Source organism: Medicago sativa, chromosome 1, assembly GCF_051527215.1.
Source record: "Medicago sativa cultivar Bolivia chromosome 1, Bolivia_mono, whole genome shotgun sequence".
NCBI lineage: Eukaryota > Viridiplantae > Streptophyta > Magnoliopsida > Fabales > Fabaceae > Medicago > Medicago sativa.
The window spans coordinates 94,119,986-94,139,860 of NC_140749.1; the positions used below are offsets into that span (position 1 = coordinate 94,119,986).

Genomic DNA, 19,875 nt, shown 5'->3' on the forward strand with positions numbered 1-19,875 from the left:
ATGCCCTAATGTAGCTCCGCCATTGTATCTACCTTTAAAAAAATATGCTCTTCCCCCAGCACAAAACACCTGCGCCCTGCAGCCATGCCCAAAATGCTCATGCGCTAGTTAACTAGCGCAAGTGTAAAATAATGTGCAAGTTAAGTTAAGTGCCGTGAGTTATGTGACGCACGTTAATTTAAGTGGCGTGCGTTAAGTGGCGCATAGTGGCTAATTTTTTTTACTTGTTCACTTTATTCAAAATTATTTATTTTCTAAATTATTTGTTCACTTTATTCTAAATTATTTATTTGCTATATTCTAATTTATTTATGCACTTAAAATAAATTCAAAATTAGAAAATAAATTTGATTTTATTTATTCAATACATAATCATAAACATAAAATAAATGCAAATATAAATACAAAAAAAAATTAAAAAATATAACTCTCGTTTTATTAATATCATTCAAACATTACAATAATCAATACATATATTTTATTTGAATTCACTGATCTACTTATTATCTTTTTACCCTCTTTGGTATATATCAATAGTTCTTGGGGAAAATAGTGATCAGTCCTGTTGGGAAAAAAGACATCAAGATGCCTTGAGGTAAATTTAAATTTGGTTCATTTTATACCCCATGATGATTCTTTTTACCCAAGGTAAAAAAAAATTGGGAGTAAAAGGAAGCAGACATAATTTTACCTCAAAGGATGATGTCTTTTTCCCCAACTCGATTGACCACTATTTCCCCCAAGAGCCACCACTATATACCTAAAGGGGTATAAAGAGCCTAGAGACTATAGAAGCAAAAAAGAAGAAGAGAAAGAGGGGGAGAGAGTGGGAGGAGATAATGTGAGGAAAAGAGGAAGTTTGTGAGGGGTATTTATAGGTAAAAATGATAACTTAGTTTGTATCTACCATAAATATGGTAAAAAAAACGTGTAAAGGTGGTAAAAAAAACGTGTTAATTGAATGTTGAAAACCTTACCAAAGTGAAAAAACGTTTGTTCTTCAGTTTTGACCACCGGCCAACATGCGTGAGTTAACTCGCGCAAAGGTTCAGTGGTGCGTGACTTAAGTCACGCAAAGATTATAAGGTGTGTCGTGACTTAACTCACGCAGGGGTATATTTGAAAAAACACGCTGGGCGCGAGCAAAATGTGCTGGGGGAAGAGCAGAATTCTAAAAAAAAAAAAAAAATTAAGTAGTCTCGTGAGTGTTCAAGGTTCAAACCTCAACATACAACAATGCATCGTCCATACCAACTGAGTTATGTTTATGGGGACACCTTTAATTTATACTCTCTCAAAAACTTAAACATCGTTAATTTTTCTCTATCATCTTCACCATCTTCATATTCATCAACCTTCACTATCTTCATATTCATCATCGTTTAAAGCAAATTCCAAATAAAAGACCTAAATCCAAAAAATTAGAAAATTCATTATCTTCGTATTCATGTTCAATTATCATCTCACAACAAAACCCTGTACAAAATAGACATATATTAGGAGAAATATTAATTTTAAGAAGGAAATAAATATTCATTATCTTCTTAAATTTACGTCAATATTAGGAGAAATATTTCTTCTAAGTTTGTGTATTTTAATTCCTTCTTAAACTTGAAAAGGATCATTGTCCAATAATTTCAATATTATGAGAAGTAAATATGCATATGCAATTAACCACAAATCGGAAACTTGAAATAAAAAAACACAGTTGTTGCTCAACATTTTATTTGTTGTGTTACAGCCTGCTGTCAGTTGTATCTATTGATCTTCGTCTCTTTCACGGGCTCCTACGCTGCTTGTTTCTTTTTATTGAAGGGTCAAAGTTGACAAACTGTTTCTATCCCACACAAAAATAGAGAAATTGCAAATAACATTCTCTCATAATATGGTTCTTTATCGGACAAAAGCGGTTGGCACGTGGGAAATGCCGTACATACTTCTTATTAGGGTTCCATAGATATAATTTGGTGAAGTGCGCCGGAGCTCATGCCTATAAATACAAACAAACAAATATGTCATCATCACATCTATATACAAACACAATCATATCAACACGCTTATAAAATGCTATACAACATGCTAAATTACTACCTCAAGTAGTAACATGTATCCGGCAATGAAGCCTTTTGTAGGGTCTATAGCATTAGAAAGTTGGGTGTAGAGATAAGCCAATGTCATCTCATCCCAAGACCACTCGTGCACCTTGTACAAATTTCTCATCTTGTCCAATCATATCAAACTAACGTGTTTGTTGCTCTTGTTGGTGAAAATGGTGACACCAACCAAGAACAACAAAAAAGGCCTCAAACAATACCATCGAGTCAGCTATATCTCCGTCTCCTCCAGGCTCCAACTCATTGCATCGACCAAGATAGCACCCATACAACTTCTTCAGCCAAGTGTCAAATGATCATAATCAGTCACTTGATGTTGGAGTATAAGTTAAACATGATTTGCTTGAGTTTTGGGAATTCGAGTTTGCAGGATGAAATCCGCACTTGCTTTCTATTTCAAACACGATGGTAGAAACTTTTGCGTGTTCTAATGTAAAACATAACTCATCATGAGTTAACTTCCATTGGTACCGAGCGTAAGTTAATTGCTGCTGGGGTTCACCATAAGTTAACTCATGTTGGATACCGAGCGACAATTAACTTGTGATGGGGTTAATTGTGGAAATTCATGGTGGGAGTGAACAATTTTGAAAGGGAGAAGAGCAACTTTCGACACGCCAAGCAAGAGCTTTAGACCTCGGAAAAATTCTTTTTTACTAAGGAAATACAACCTCCAATTAGTGATAAGTCCAATAGTCCAAAGTGACATAATCCTTGGAAAAAAAAAGGCCTCAGAGAAAGACACAATGACCTCCGAGAAAAATAAATAAATATGCCTTCCATCTCGTTGTGTCAAATGAATTGTGATGCTAATTTGTTTTCTTTAAATAAAAAAACTTTTTGTATATACTTGTTGGCTAATGTTAACTTGTGCCCTCAAGGCACAAGTTAATAAGTAAAAATAGAAATGTTTTGTTGTAATTAATGTATTTGAATTTAACTTTTTGACTTTTAACTAATTGAATGCACAAAATTTAAGAAACAATTTCTACTTTTGAGTTGCTTAACATGTGCCCTAAGGGCATAAGTTAACATGACCCATACTTGTTTTTAGACTTCGAAACCTTAGAAACACAACAACTCCTTCATCATTCATCCCTTTGTTTTGTTCAATATATTAGGCTTTTGGTGTTCCCACATTTGCAATGTTTCAAGAAAGACTAAATGAATTGTCTTTATTGTTGATTGAAAAATAAATGTTAAATGAATTTGATTATGATAATTTTTTTTTTTTTTTGGTACAAAAAGGGGGCAAAGCCCAAGAGAAAAGAAAAAAAAACTACGAAGTTAACCGGACATTCCTAGGCATGCAAGCCCCGGAAATATCATCAAACATGAGCTTCTGAAGCTCAGTAGGAGGAGTCTCCAAAATGACCAAATTCAAATGATTCACAGAAATGCTAAAATTAGCAAGCCAATCGGCACTTCTATTTCCTTCGCGCCAAGTATGGTTGATTTGCACATGCCAATCCATTCTCAGCAGCTTCCTGATACGATGAACTAAAATAGGGATATTCCCATTAAACTTGAACTTGTCAGAAATCATGTCGATCAATATCTTCGAGTCACTTTCCACTATAAGATGATCAAAATGTTCCCTCCAAGCCATCTCTATACCCAAATACAACCCCCACATCTCAGCATGTAAGGCATCACAAGCTCCAATCTTCTTAGTGTAGCCTTTAATCCATTTACCATCTGCATCACGAAAAATACCACCACAGCCGGAAATATGACCCAAATCCTTGCAGGCACCGTCGCTGTTGAGCTTGATCCAACCTTCCTGAGGTCGTTTCCATCCTATGTATATAGTGTCCTTCACCTTAGGCCCTCTATGAAGGTTCTCTAAGTTGTAGTCTTCAATATCTCTAACGAATCTCTGGATTAAGATATTTGGATTATTCGGCCTTTGAAAATCAGCTTCAAAGATAGTTTTGTTCCTCCATTTCCACAAATACCAGCACGTAGCCATGAAGGTGGTTTGCCATCTAGATGTGTTCGTCCCAACCATTTTCCTCTTTAGGTTATTGAAAAACCAATCCCTACAGTCAAAAGAAAAGAAGTTAGTTATAAAATCAGAAGGAACAATATGAAGCCATACCTGAGTTGCATGAATGCAGTCACGAAGCACATGAAGGACAGTTTCATCATCATTCCCACAACATGGGCAAGTAGGAGAGATCCCAACACCCCATCTACTTCTTCGCAAATTAGTAAGAATTCGCCCATGAATAGCCAACCAAATAAAAGTTTGAACGCGATGCGGGCTGTGCCATTTCCAAAGAATCTTCCAGTCACCCTCCAACGTGGGACAATTCTGATGTTGCAGAGAATAAGCACTTTGAACTGTAAACTGATGGGTATTGGTTCCACTCCACCCAATAGTATCTGGACCATCCTCATCTGTAGGAGCTGGAAGAGCAAGAACCCTACTAACAGTGTCATCTGGCAAGTTGTTCATAAGGAAATCAATATCCCACTCTCCTGAAGGAGTAAGAACATCTTTAACAGTAAGAGTAGTATCTATGTAGTCCTGATTGCTCATGGATAGAAGTGATCCATTATTAGGAGACCATTTATCTAACCAAAAATTAGTACTACGACCATCTCCAATTTTCCAAACCACATGACTCTTAAAATCATCCCAAATACCTGCCAAAGCTTTCCAAAGGGGTGAATCATAAGGCTGCACACTAATATGGGCAGTGAGATCTTTCCCACGCCCGTATTTGCTACGAAGGACTCTACACCAAAGGTTGTTCGAATTGTTAATCAGGTTCCAGAGAATCTTCATGAGAAAAGCCTCATTCATATTACGAGCTTGTCGAAGTCCAAGACCTCCATCAATTTTAGGCAGACAACAAACATCCCAACTAATCAGATGAGCTTTCCTACCTTGATCAGAATCACCCCACACGAAACCACGCTGAATTTTATCAACCTCATCACAAATGGTCTTTGGGATCTTAGCATATTGCATATGGTAGTAAGGAATCGTGCTGAGGACAGACTTAGTGAGAGTGATCCTACCTGCAAAACTTAAACACTGATGTTTCCAACCACTCAACTTACTCTGAATTTTGTTAACAATATGATTAAAATGTCCTCTGGAACTCCTCCCTGTAGCAAGGTTAGCTCCAAGGTACCTGCCTAAACTATTTACCTGATTAAATCCTGTGTGCTGTAAAATTTCCTCGCGAAGTTGGGTATCAACATTTTTGGAAAAATACACATGTGTTTTATTCCTATTAATTTTTTGACCAGAAGCTTGACAAAAAGTATCAAGGCAGTGCAATACGCAATGGGCCTGTTCAATAGAAGCTTCGGCAAAAAGAAGAAGATCATCAGCAAAAAGTAAATGAGAGATTTGAGGACCATACCTGCTTGCGCGCTTAGGAACCCAGTAATTAGCTTCTACCTGATCAGCTATCATGTGAGACAATTTATCCATACAAATAACAAAAAGATAAGGGGAAAGAGGGTCCCCTTGCCTAATTCCTCTAGAAGGATAAAAAGTATCAGTTTTTTCACCGTTCCACATTATTTTGTACGACGGAGAGGAAATGCAATGATGAATGATTTGGATGATTTGCGGAGGAAATTTACACTCCTCCAAACAATTCTTCACAAAGTTCCAGTTGAGACGATCATAAGCTTTTTCCAAATCAATTTTGATAGACATGAAGCCCTTTTGACCTTTCATTTTAGACATGGCGTGCACCATCTCTTTAGCCACAATAATATTGTGGTGAATGCTTCGACCTGGAATAAAACTAGACTGGTATGGAGAAATAATTCTATCAAGCAAAGGCTTAATCCTGTTAACAATCACCTTAGAAATTATTTTATAGATAACATTACAAAGGGAAATAGGCCTAAATTGTGAAACAAATTCAGGTTTATCTAATTTTGGAATCATCACAAGCAAAGTATTATTAATAAGAGAGATAAGAGAAGGATTAACCCAAACCTGGTTGACAAATTTAAATAGGGAATCAGCAACAGTATCCCAACACTGCTGAAAAAAGATAGCAGGGTAGCCATCCTCTCCAGGCGCCTTGTGAGGGCTCATGTCAAATAAAGCTCTTTTGCACTCAATAAGCCGGATAGTAGCACTAAGTCTTTCATGTTGTTCCTCAACAACATTCGGATATGTGGTCCAAGAGGCGATATAATCACGAATAGGAGTATCTTCTTTAAACAAGTTTGCATAGAAACTTTGAACAATATTTTTCAAACTATCTGGGTCGTCAACCCAATCACCAGAGTCATCTCGAAGAGACATAATTTTATTTTTACGCCTTCTAATGATTGTTTTGGCATGATAGTACTTCGTGTTCCGATCTCCATCTGCAATCCACTTGCTACGAGACTTTTGAAACCAAAGACATTCTTCTTGGTAAAGGGTAATCGCAAGTTGCTCTTGAAGATCTTTTTCAAGTTCCTCAAGGAAATGACTATACCCATAGTTTTGACTGTTCTGAATCCCGTTTAACCTAGCCAAAAGCTCCTTCTTTCTTTTAAAAATATTTCCAAAAGTTTCATGGTTCCAATCTTTCAACTGAGGGGTAAGGTTAGCAATAGTGTGAAGCAAGTCAGAGCCTCTTCCCCATTTCTCACGCAAAAATCTATGAAAATCCTTATGAGTGATCCATGCTGCCTCGAACCTGAAAGGACGATTACCCCTATTTGTAGGCTCCCCCTCCATAAGCACCATAATAGGATGGTGATCAGATTGTACCCTTGGAAGGACTTTAGCAAAACCCTCATGATATCTTAATCTCCACTCAACATTACAGAGAACACGATCTAATTTTTTGAAAACTCTATCACGTCCGTTCCACTTCGGACCTCTCCAAGTAAATTTAGTTCCCGTAGTTGTGACCTCCATCAATCTACACTCATTAATCCAATTGGAAAAATTTAAGCATTTTCTAATATCATGTTGAGCTCCTCCTTTTTTCTCATCAAGACTAGCAATCTCATTGAAGTCCCCCATCATCAGCCAAGGATCTTGAATATTAGCAGCAAGTCCCCTTAACTGTTGCCAAGTTGTATCTCTTTCACTACCACGAGGGCTAGCATAAACCACCGTAAGTAACCAAGGATCAACGTCTTTTTCCTTAACTTTAATGTGAATAAAATGGAAATTATTCTGAATTACCTCAAACTCAATATCTGGCCTATTCCAAAGTAACCAAATACCTCCAGAGAAACCTTGAGCTTCAGACACAATGTGCTTCTTGAACCCAAGCTTTTTGATTGCCTTACGAGCTACACTACCGCTACAACGTGTTTCTTGCAAGGCCACCACATCCACTTTGTTTTTCCTGCAAAAATTATTAAGTGCTCTACGGAAATTCAATCCTTGAGCACCTCTACAATTCCAAGAAATCACAATCATTAAAAAATAAATAAAAGGATACAAAAACCTTTGCGTGTGAAGACCACATCAGATCATATGCATTTGAATGTCATGGGCTTGTCCCATGTTTTGATCCTCCCCATCCATGCTACTAATATTGTTATGATCTTTTTGATTATTATTCACAACATGTGCCAAAAATATTTCCTCACGAGGAGTTGCAATACTTGCATGTTGTTGTGAAGAAACATCTCCATTAGTAACATTGGACATATTGCCATTTCCACCTCCCTTAGAATTGATGTCGAGAGCACTATTAGATTGGGAGCTATCCAATTTTGCACAAGCTTTGACTGTAGGTCCATTTTCTTCAACACAACTAGCTTTTTGTGGCTCATAAATTAAAGTTGCCGTGTACCCCCCTTTGTAGACACCACTTGATCTAGCAATATGATTATCTTTCCCATTGTTTGGGCCTATTTTACTTGGTCCAATGTCACCTCTAGATCTCTTTTGCTTATTTTTCCCCACTTTAATGCTTGTCTTTGGAGAGTTACGCTGGAAGCTGTTGCCAACGGTCCTATTTCCATGCAAAAGATTAGAATTTTCAGCATCTAATTCTTTGATTCTATTCCTAAGATTTTGGAAATTTCCTGCTTTCACATCCCCACCAGGTCCACGCACATTCATCTTATTAATTCTTTTTTTCCTTTCCACTTTTATCCAATCACCATGCAAAAATTCCGGATCGCCATCAATGCTTAAATTAACAGCTTTGGTCGAAATATCTTCAACGGTTTCTCCAGATATTCTGCTCGGGCCATTAATTTCCTTACCGTTTTTGTTTTGAACCGTTTCTGCTGCAACTTCAGGCGCGGCGGTTGCCGGAGCCACCATCGATTCAGGTGTAACTGTCGTAGATTTGAGATTACGACTGCAATCTTTCAAAATATGCCCATAACAACCACACTGAGTGCAAATAACATGCAAACCTTCATACTGAACATGATACCATTCTCCATTGATTCCCACTTTTCCTACAACAGGTTTTGTGAGATCTATTTCAACGCATAATCTTGCAAACTTTCCCCTCGCCACTCTTAACGTATGTATGTCGACCTTCACCGGTGTTCCCACCATTGATGCCACTGCCCATAACAAACTCTCATCATAATAAACCAGATTCAAATTCGGGATTCGTACCCATGCCATAGTTTTATCGATCGTGGCTGTTGCAGCATTAAAAGTTGGAGTCCATTTTCGAATGGCTAAGTAATGATCAAAAATCATCCATGGACCACCATTAATTACCTTGTTTTTGTCTTCCTCATCGTCAAATTTGACCATGAAGAAAGAATTTCCTACCTCCATAAGATCAAATCCTTTGTTTGGCTTCCAAACAGCTTCAAGCTTTGTCTTCATCATGTTGTAACCAAGCTTTTTGTCGAGAAGTTTCACTACCAAACATCCTTTATATGGCATACTTAGTTCCTCCATCACACTATCTTGAACATGAAGCATTGGCAGCAATCTATTACCTTTGATGTGTTCAACTTGTGCTAGTTTTTTTGCCACCAGATCCACTTTTTCCTTTATAACAAAAGGTTGTGTTCCCAAAACCTTGTCACGGAAGGACATGAGCATGGGTTTTTTTCCCCCATTTGTTTCATCTCTATTTTCTGCATTGAATATTCCCTTATCACCACCATTGTCAGGTGGGTCGGGAGGTTTCGATGACGTAACTGATGTTTGCCGTGAAGACATGAAAGTGAAACTCATGGATACTATTCCTCAATTTAAAAAAAAAAAAAAAAATGAATTTGATTATGATAATTTAATAAATGATTTTGTATCTCAAATTTTTTTGAAAAATAAAATATTATTAATATTTATTTAACTAAAAAAGCCTCACTTTGGAGTTCGCTCAAGGCCTCATGTAGCGTTGCGTCGGCCCTGATTATGCTCTTTGAAACAAAAAGACAAAAATAACAAAATTTATTAATTTTTGCGATATAAATGAGAAGTGTGGGTGCTTTCGTGAACTTAACTCAATTGACAAGAGACATTACATAATATATGCAGAAGTCGGGATCAAACCTCAATCACTCCACTTATTCACTACAAACCTAACAAACGAAAAATTTTGGATAGGATCCAATAAGATGAATCTTCCCCTTTGAAAATCGGATGTGGAGTTTCCTTTCCCACGACTAAGTATTTACACACAATAAAGATAAATAAAGGGGCTTCCGTTTTCAAATATTTTAAAACGTCTAATCTAAAATAAAAAATGTTTACTCTTTACTCAAGTTATCAATACAGACCAAACAACATTGCATTGATACATTCTTATTTGTTTTTGAATTCTTTATGCAATTCGAAATTACAACATAAATAAAATGCAAAAGTCTTGAGTAGTTTACCTCCCTTCGAACAAGAAATCCTCAAATTTATAGGTAAAATTATATTTAATACTCCATCCGTTTCAAAATGAGTGTCATTTTAGCCGAAAAATTTTGTTTCAAAATGAATGTCACTTTCAGTTTCCAATTTAATAATAACTTTTTCTTTTCAATTGTACTCTTCTATTAATATACTATATACACTACTTTCAAAATATTATTTTTTTCTTTAATGAAAAACAAACCGATAGTTGATTATAATAATTTGGTAAAATAACAATTTTTTTAATTAATACATTATTTAATATGTGTAAAAACCTTAAACGATTTTGAAACGGATTAGTTTATTTGACAAAGAAAATGGGAGTCAAACATATTGTCTCTAGTCTCTAGAAAACAATACCGATGAATTAAACACATCTACGATATTCAAATTTTTCCAAGTCAACTATTGAAATTATTTCATGGAAACAAAATATAGACTTTTAAGGGTGACTTTTCGTCAAAAAAATAAGTGAATTTTTGCTTTAAAGAAAACAGCGACTTTTAAAAGTGCATAAAAATGCCGGTAACCTTTCAAGAAAAGCGACTAAAGACGCTTGTATATTAGTCGTCAGTCGAGTTAGGTGGGTAGCTGAGAATAAATGCACAATGTGTACATACATACATAGGCAGCATTGATAAATGATAAGCATTGAGCGAACGAAATTATTGGAGATGCTAATCCAGATTGAATTCTCATTTGTCGTACCAAATACTTCCCTGAGTCCTTTAAGTTTCACGTTTGTTTCAGATTTATGTTTCTAAGGTTTCAGATAGGTCCTTTAAGTTTCGAGTTTGATTCGGATAGATCCTTTAAGTTTCTAAGGTTTCAGATAGGTCCTTTAAGTTTTGAGTTTGTTTCGAGTTTGGCTTAACAGACATATCAATTTTGGCTTAACGGAGGTTGATAGAAAGGACCTATCTAAAACAAACTCGAAACTTAAAGGACCTATATGAAACCTTAGAAACTTAAAGGACTTATCCGAAACAAACTCGAAACTTAAAGGACATATCCGAAACAAACTCGAAACTTAAAGGACTCGGGGAGGTATTTGGCCTTTCTTGTTTTTAAACCACAACCACATCGACCAAGCAACATTAAGACTAAATTACACGGTAAATCTTTAAGTTTTTTAATTAAAATAAATTAGCTCTTTAAGTTATTTAATTGTAACTAGTTAATGATTTAAGTATTTTTCATAACGTTTAAGTAAGTTATTTAATTATAATTTTTAAACTCTGAATAACTTACATTTTTAAAATTTAAAATACCTCAAATTGTTACGGTTAAATAACTTGAAAAACCTAATTGATACAAAAAAAATTAAATGATCAACTTGTTACAATTAATTAACATAAAATAGCTAATTGGTATGGGAAAAAAATTAAGAATCAATTTGTTACAATTAAATAATTTAAAGTATCTTGATGTAATTTAGCTCAACGTGAATGAACTTCACCAAGTAATTAATGAAGTAGTAAAATAAAACTTATGTCAACGAGGTTCTATCATTTGGTGTATTGTACACACTTTTATCCTTTTTTTACACAAGAAGTTGTTATTAAAATTTAAACTCATGACCTTTCAATCAAAAGACAACAACTATATATTATATATTTGTTGGACACTTTAGTCTTATCTCATTAATTAGTTTTTAAAATTGAAATTCAAACCAATTTAAAGTGGAGTTGGATGTCAATGTAGAAACAAGATTTAGAACGACCTGAAGGTGGATATCAAAGTTTAGATAAAACTAAACTTTTTTAAACAACGTTTTAGTTTCATCTATACCTAAAAGATACATTAGTTTAGTCTTCACATAATAAAATATTTTAGAAGAAGGTATGTAAAAACAAAAATAATATTAACAACGACAATACCAAAAAAAAAAAATACTTTTTTTCAAAGTAAATAGAAATATATCACTTGTAAACATGCAAATAGTTATTTTAATTTTAAAGATACGCTTTGGAGTGTTAAATTACTCGGTCTAGTTTGGAAATGATTAAAGCTATATTTTTAAAAGAAAAGTTTTAAAAGCGCATAAAATTAGACTATTCAAAGAGTTTTTTTTTTTAAGATGACCATTCAAATAGGTAATTTTTTTTATAAACAAGTCAAAATGAAATATATTATCACCAAACACGTATTCTCTCTAACACAAAATGTACAAGAAAGAACACAACAATTTTACAAATCACATAATCGAAAAAAACAACTGAAAAAAGAAGAATTAACCAATACCAAACAAACAAAAGAGCTAAGCACCAATAATGATAAACGAAAGAAACACTAGGAAACTTAACCTTGAGCCACTAAAAAGATAACAACTTAGTTTTGTCCAGGAGCTGAGGAATTGAGTTCTCCTCGTTGTTAAAAACCCTGTTGTTCCTCTCAATCCAAAGAACCCGCACACAAGCGAACCAGATCAAATCAAATACAATAAATTCATATGTTGTTTCGAGAAACCTGCCAAATCAATTATTAGAATTGTTAGATGCAATTTTCATCTGATTTAAGTGGTTTAAACAAGTTATCATGTGTTTAGTTTTGCCATGACGAAAATTGAGCTTGAGAAAATTCATTTTAATTAAATTAAATGGAATGTACGTTGATTTATATTTGGATAAATTCAAGCAAAATTGTTTTTTATTAATTCATGTCTTTTTTATTTGTTGATTAAAATTGCTTTTGGATGGGCAATTAGCAAAATGAGATTTAATGGTATTTAAACTACAGTATTAGTCTTGACCAAAATAAAAAAAAAAACTAGAGTATTAGTATAAGCAATTCAAAGTGCATAATTGCTTTGCTTTATATAGAAGGGACAAATCACGTTATTAAAGTAGATCGAAACATACAACTAGATCATAATTTACTACATGTTTCGTTGAATTTATGTTCAACCGAGTTTAAACAGTTGTTCCAAACACAAAAATAAAAAATTTGGAAATTATTTTGGTTACAAAGAAAAGAAAAATCCAAAATAGGTGAATTGGTCAAATAAAATACATGCAACTAGAACGAAATAAACGCCGCCTGGGCCAGACCGCTTCCTATTAAAACCCGTTCTTCACTTAACACAAGTCTCAACCAAAATCTGAAACATCATAGCTAAACAAAAAAATTAAGAACAAGAATATGGCTGCATCAATCACCGCAATCACTGTGGAGAACCTTGAATACCCAGCGGTGGTTACCTCTCCGGTCACCGGCAAATCATATTTCCTCGGTGGCGCTGGGGAGAGAGGATTGACCATTGAAGGAAACTTCATCAAGTTCACTGCCATAGGTGTTTATTTGGAAGATATAGCAGTGGCTTCACTAGCTGCCAAATGGAAGGGTAAATCATCTGAAGAGTTACTTGAGACCCTTGACTTTTACAGAGACATCATCTCAGGTATGTTATGTAGTAGTATACATCAACTTCACTACCTTGCAATTAATTAAATGATTTATTTATTTTTATGATTAATGCTATTAGTATTAGCACATTTTTTAACATATGAAGCTGGACACGACACATGTCCTCTGATCTGAGGATTGAGGAGTGTCTGTCCTTCATAGTTTTTACTCACATTTTTTAACACACTCTACAATTCATTGTGATTCGCACCTAATCATATGAGTCTTATTGATGTATAGTTCGGCCAAGAATTAATTAAAGTCTAACATACAACGGTGTTGGTTACGATTAGTCTGAACTAATTTATTAACCACTTGAATTCATCCAATTAAATACTATAGTATTACTATCATATTATATTATAGTTTGTACTAGTACATATAATAGCATACATAGTTTTTTAATTAATAAGCTTATAGTATAAATAGTTAATTGCAAGTTGATTGATAAATTGATAATTTTGTAGGTCCCTTTGAAAAGTTAATTAGAGGGTCAAAGATTAGGGAATTGAGTGGTCCTGAGTACTCAAGGAAGGTTATGGAGAACTGTGTGGCACACTTGAAATCAGTTGGAACTTATGGAGATGCAGAAGCTGAAGCTATGCAAAAATTTGCTGAAGCTTTCAAGCCTGTTAATTTTCCACCTGGTGCCTCTGTTTTCTACAGGCAATCACCTGATGGAATATTAGGGGTTAGTAATAATGCCAATTAATTCTGTTTCTTAACTATTTTAGTTGAGGTTTACTGTTAATTAATTAATGAAGAAAGAAAATTAAGCCTTCCACTAATACTAGTATATTAAAAACATATTGCAGCTTAGCTTCTCTCCGGATACAAGTATACCAGAAAAGGAGGCTGCACTTATAGAGAACAAGGCAGTTTCATCAGCAGTGTTGGAGACTATGATCGGCGAGCACGCTGTTTCCCCTGATCTTAAGCGCTGTTTAGCTGCAAGATTACCTGCGTTGTTGAACGAGGGTGCTTTCAAGATTGGAAACTGATGATGATTATACTCCTATATCACTGCATTTCCAAAAGCGTTGCAGCACAAGAATGAGACCATGAACTTTTTTAAGTCTACACGTTTAATTTTTTGTATATCTATTTACCTTCTTATTAGTATCAATAATATGAAATGAAAGATCTTGCTTTCTACTCTTGTACTATTTCTGTGATAGATAATGTTAATGAGTATCTTCATCAATAAAAGTGATTTGTTTTGTTTGTTCAAATCAGAGTTATAAAATGTTGATTTCAATTTATTTGAGTAGAGTTGCTTAACTGAGTTATAAAAAAAAAAGTTGTTTATTTCATTTTCTTTGGAAACAGAGCAGGTTGTTCAGTTTTAAACATGGTTTCATTTGCCTGTCTCCCGAGAAGTCACTTGGTTGAGAGTTTCTATCTACAACCTCGAAAAACTCGGTTCGAGACCCGGCATCAGGGAAACATGGTTTCATTTTATAAAGAACAATGGCGTAACGATAAAAAAACTGTCATTTTTAAGTCAAAGCAAAATTAAAAGGACATCAAAAGACACTGTATAACTCTTGGGCCTTGGCCCTATTGGATAGTGTAAAATCACTTTTTAACTTCTATTTCTTTTTTTATACATACTTCATAAAATTCACTGTTAAACTTCATCTATTTTTTTATGCATACTAAATAAAAAAAAGTTTCATATCAGAGGCTCCCTAAGAAAATATTAAATCGAGACAGAATTTCACAAAAAATATTTCCGTCCCGATCATGTTTAATTGGAACAAAATTTTGCGCCGAATTTCTGTCACAAACTTTTTAATTTTCTTCAACCAAATCTCCTTGCTTTCCAAAGAATTTGCTTTTCCTTTTAACTAACATTGTATTGGATACGACAGTGGTGGTGTTTCTCTTAAGAATGTATATGCTATGATCCTCATAGCCTTTCATCACTCCAAGTGAAGTACACCTTTCAAAACCTTTAGGACTCCATTTGTTGCTTTGTAAGTACATCCAGATTCTTAAAACATTCTTAAAGATATTAAATTCCATCAGTTAAAATTCTGAGTACCATCTTCAAAACCCAGATTTATTGATCCAATTCCTACTACCTTGCATTATTGATCCAAAAAACCAATCTTTCTCAATGAGTCCATAAACCATTCTGCATAAACAATGCTGGTATTTGCCATTAGTATCATCTTCATTATCATTCTTCATTTTGAATTTCCTCCTTGATGCTTTCGCCTTGTACTTTGTCTTTACAAACAATCCTTCATTGTTTCTTTATTCCTTTCCGTCAAATTTATTTTCAGCTCTATTGAAATAATAACTTAGTGAACATTATCAAGCAATAGGAGACGACGTTGGTGAGCAAAGGGACGTTGAAGGAGATTTAAGATGGAGGCCCCAAATTCGATCATCGTAAACTAACATTTCTCCCTCCTCTCTAACAATTTGCTAACAACTAACATTTGCCTTTAAAAATAAAATTAAATCAAGAGTTAAAGATTCCTTGCCATAAACCAATGTGTCGCAAAGATTTTCATAAGAACTTGGTAAAGAATGAACTTGTAAAAGCGCTTTGATCTTCATCTTCCAAACTGACATCAATGCTCAAGATAAAAAATGCTCCTTTTGAACTTATCAATCAATGTGTTCTTCAACTGTTTTTCCTGCTTGCATATTGCAAGTGTAGAATCTTTGCTTCAAATAAAGTTTGTTGGCGAAAAATTTCACGTAATGATTTTTCAATTTAAGCAAAATTGTTGTAACAGGTTTTTCTTTTGAAACTTACCTCAATGACTTGTTCCCCAAACTCAAAATTAGAGCACTATGAGCTTTCTCCATGATTTCTTTTTTATTTGAATAAGAAAATGTAGTTGGTAAATTCTTTTCTCCAAGTAAAACACCTGCTAAACTATGATGTTGCCACAGATGAACATCGTTCTCGCTTGCCATTGAATTTCTCTAGATTGAACTTAGTTGTTGCCATTACCCCAAGAAGTAGGGGTGTTCACGGTTCATATATTGAACTGACCAGATTAATGGTTTGGTTTCGTTTTTAAAAACCACTTTAATAAAAATTGGTTAATTTCTCAAACTAATTTCAGCTCAGTTCTGAACCAGTTCAAAACCGGTTTATAGTTTTAAACCGGTTTAGTTTATTTAAACTTTTTTTTTTTTGAAAAGTCGGTATCCGATCCAATAATCGACTAATCCGAGGGGACTAATCCCACCGCCCACTTGCGGGGCCCCGTTTAAAGCCCGAGCAAGCTCTATATGGACTTAGCCCACCGAAAGATTTGAACCAATTTTAAACTGGTTGCGCTATTAAAACTATATTATGATTGAAGTGGTTTTCATAAATTGTTTTAAAACCAGTTTTTAGTGTTTTTTTTATTACTATATGAATTAATGTTGCAAAGCCTGCAACCTGTGAAGCCCGGATACGAGATACGATACAGATACGATACTACCCCGATACGGAAAAATTTCAAAAATCAAGATACGATACGGCTGGGATACGTTAATAAAAAAAATTATATAATTAGATGTACAATATAATTATAGCCATTTTTTTAATATGCAAATATATTAACAAACAAAAGAAACCAGTCATAGGCTCGTACCACATCAACATAATTATAAATAATATTGACGATTAAGAGAGTGATGATTAGTCAATTACATACACAATATATCCAAAAAAGAGCACCATAAGTGCTATACTATATCCAAAAGGAACATTGTTATTGCTATACTACGTCGATTCAAAAAAGAAACACTATACTAAGAGTTAAGTTATTTTAGTTAACATTAATTGGGAATTATTACGGCAATTATAGGTGCAGGATAATTATCAGATACTTTCTTGATACGTATCGGGAAGTATCGGATAATTATTTTTTAAAAAAATAAAATTTAATCTTTGGATACTCTTCTGATACGTATCGGGAAGTATCGGGCAGGTATACGCAGGGAATACGATACGTCATTCATTTTAAAATATCGGGGCTTCACAGCCTGCAACTAATTTATATTAAAAAAAAAACAAAATCAAATTAAGGTTGAGACAAATATCATGTGCTTGTGGATCAGATCTTCTTCATCACATTTGATTCCATATTTTCTCGCAAAAGCATTTCTAACAATGGATTTGGCTTCGAATATCGCCGGAAAGATTGAAAAGGATGATGTTCACTCCACCGTCGATAAGTGTGTCTCTCTCCCTAAAAAAAAAACTTATGCTTAAATAATCAACGTCCCAAACACGAATAAAGATTCTCCATAGTCACCAAAAGTTTACATTCACATCAAGATCTCCATTGTCACCAAAAGTTTACATTCACATCGTCGATGGTTGTTGGACCGAGATTAGACATTATAGATTTCAAGCAGGTTTTTATTTTATTTTTGTAAAACTCCATCTCCATCTAAAATCCGATATTGAAATATGCATTGTCCAATCTCCATCTAATGGTCATCAACGTTGCAATCGCAGGCTCTGGCTAACGGCAATAAGTCTATATTCCTCAAACAAACCGCTATTCTAAAAGGGTATAATAATTAGAGACAAAGCTTTCTTAGTATGATATGTTAACAATAAAAAACAACGAATCTATAACAATCGTTAGATGTGCATCTAAATGTAATTTAGTTTAACTTTTATTTATTTTAAAATTATAATGTATACCATCTCTGTTGGATCTTGTGTTGGGGGTCTGCTGCAATAACTTGACCAAGAAGATGATGAAGATGACTATGATGAAGTGTGCACATAAATTCCAAAGATTGTTGTATATCTTGATTGTTGGGAAGATGCTGTTGCACTTGAAACCTGAAAAGTTTAATAGTTATGCATGTAAACTCAAAGCGTATGGGGTTGCCATACTAACCTTTAGGTTCGATTCGCCCCCACCAATAACTGTATATTGGATGCAATAAGGAATGACCGGCGAATCCCCTTCAGGATACTATGAGTTCCTTGACGTGTATTGCACAACCACACCAAGCGTATCTCCTAACAGTATTTTACAGATTTATGGTTCCAGCAATTCACTCATGCATTAGAGAATTGATGAATGATTTAGAGTAAGAGAATGAGGGAGAATTATGTTGTTAATGCAACAAAATTCTGTCCAAAATTGTATGTAGTTTTTCTTATGTGTGTGTCCAACTAATGCCCAAATGCCAAACATTTATAGTGCATTATATGACTTTTCACATGAGAGAAAACACCCCTTTTACTTGAATCAATGCTATGATTCATTAAGCACCCATTTGCCAAAGATTATGATCATATACACTTGAATCAATGTTATGGTTCATTAAGCACCCTTTTACCAAAGGTTATAACCATATACATTTGAATCAATGCAAATGTTCATTAAGCATCTCTTTGCCAAAGGTTCCAATGTATATGAATGATTCCCATGAAGAGTTACAACTTTTGGTTCTAAAGTGATTCCATTATTTTGGAAATCATCAACAATCCCCCACCATTTTCAAAATACTAAATCACATAAATCCGGAAATTCCATGCCTTCAGATAATGGTATCTCGCGATTTGAACCATTACTTAGTAAGTTAAGTTTTCGCTCATTCCCAAATAGTATGGTAGGCAAGCTTTGAACCAACTATTCATTAGAACAAGTGTGCATAACTTACACATAGAATCTCGGTACCATTGATAAAGAGACTTGTAAGATGACACATTAAGAAGGCCTTGTGTCATATATCCCTTTTCATGAGAATTTAAGAGTCAAACCCTTGAACTCCGTGAAGCGGTCAAACTTCATTCTCACATAGGTAGACTATATCGGAAATGCCCCATAAGTATGCATTCCAGCAAATATATGCTATATGTCCATTAAGAGGAAAACCTCATCCTACCATTTTTCTTCTTATGGTCCAAGTACTTTTGCCCATTGGGATGTTATCTATTGTCAAGTACTTCAATTACTCTAATAATGTACTTTCACCATTGAACCCAAGACTTGATGCTACTCAAGTGTGGGTTGAGTTTCCACCATTGGTAATCAATTAGATTTGGGTTTGTGCCACATCCCTAATAATGTCTTCAATGTATTCAACATCATTTCCAAAGACATCATTCCTTGTCAATCATTTCGTCAAATAATTGCAAGATTTTCTTTTAACTTTTATAAACTTTGAATATTCAATTCTTCACATAGATTTTGTATTCTCATAACTATGTCTATGAATCAACTTATATACTCTTGATAGTATTCACCAACTATCATCAAACCATGACACACTTTTGTCAATTGAGTATATTGTAATAATGCACAAACTTTTATGTCATTACACATTTGCTATAACAATATTTAACATGCATTTCAATTTGAACTTCAACTTTTCTTTTATGTCTAGCCAAGATATATCATACATTGAATGCATTAAACATACATAGCAAAATAAAAATTGATCATAAAAGAATGTCATAACCAAACTTCATAAGATGGGATTAAACATGTAAGTCATATACTCCACATAAAATTAAATATAACACAATCATTTTGATTTTAGTTATCATATAACCAATAC

At 34.3% G+C, this 19,875-nt stretch overlaps 1 protein-coding gene across 1 annotated transcript; it reads left to right on the forward strand.

Annotated features, from left to right (window-relative positions):
* The first annotated feature begins 13,015 nt into the window (after positions 1-13,015).
* LOC146959396 (chalcone--flavanone isomerase 1) lies at positions 13,016-14,561 on the forward strand. The gene is made up of 3 exons (XM_085740938.1): positions 13,016-13,324; positions 13,797-14,020; positions 14,145-14,561. The coding sequence occupies exons 1-3, from the start codon at positions 13,066-13,068 to the stop codon at positions 14,328-14,330; spliced, it is 669 nt and encodes a 222-aa protein (XP_085597064.1). The 5' UTR covers positions 13,016-13,065; the 3' UTR covers positions 14,331-14,561.
* Positions 14,562-19,875: the final 5,314 nt, after the last annotated feature.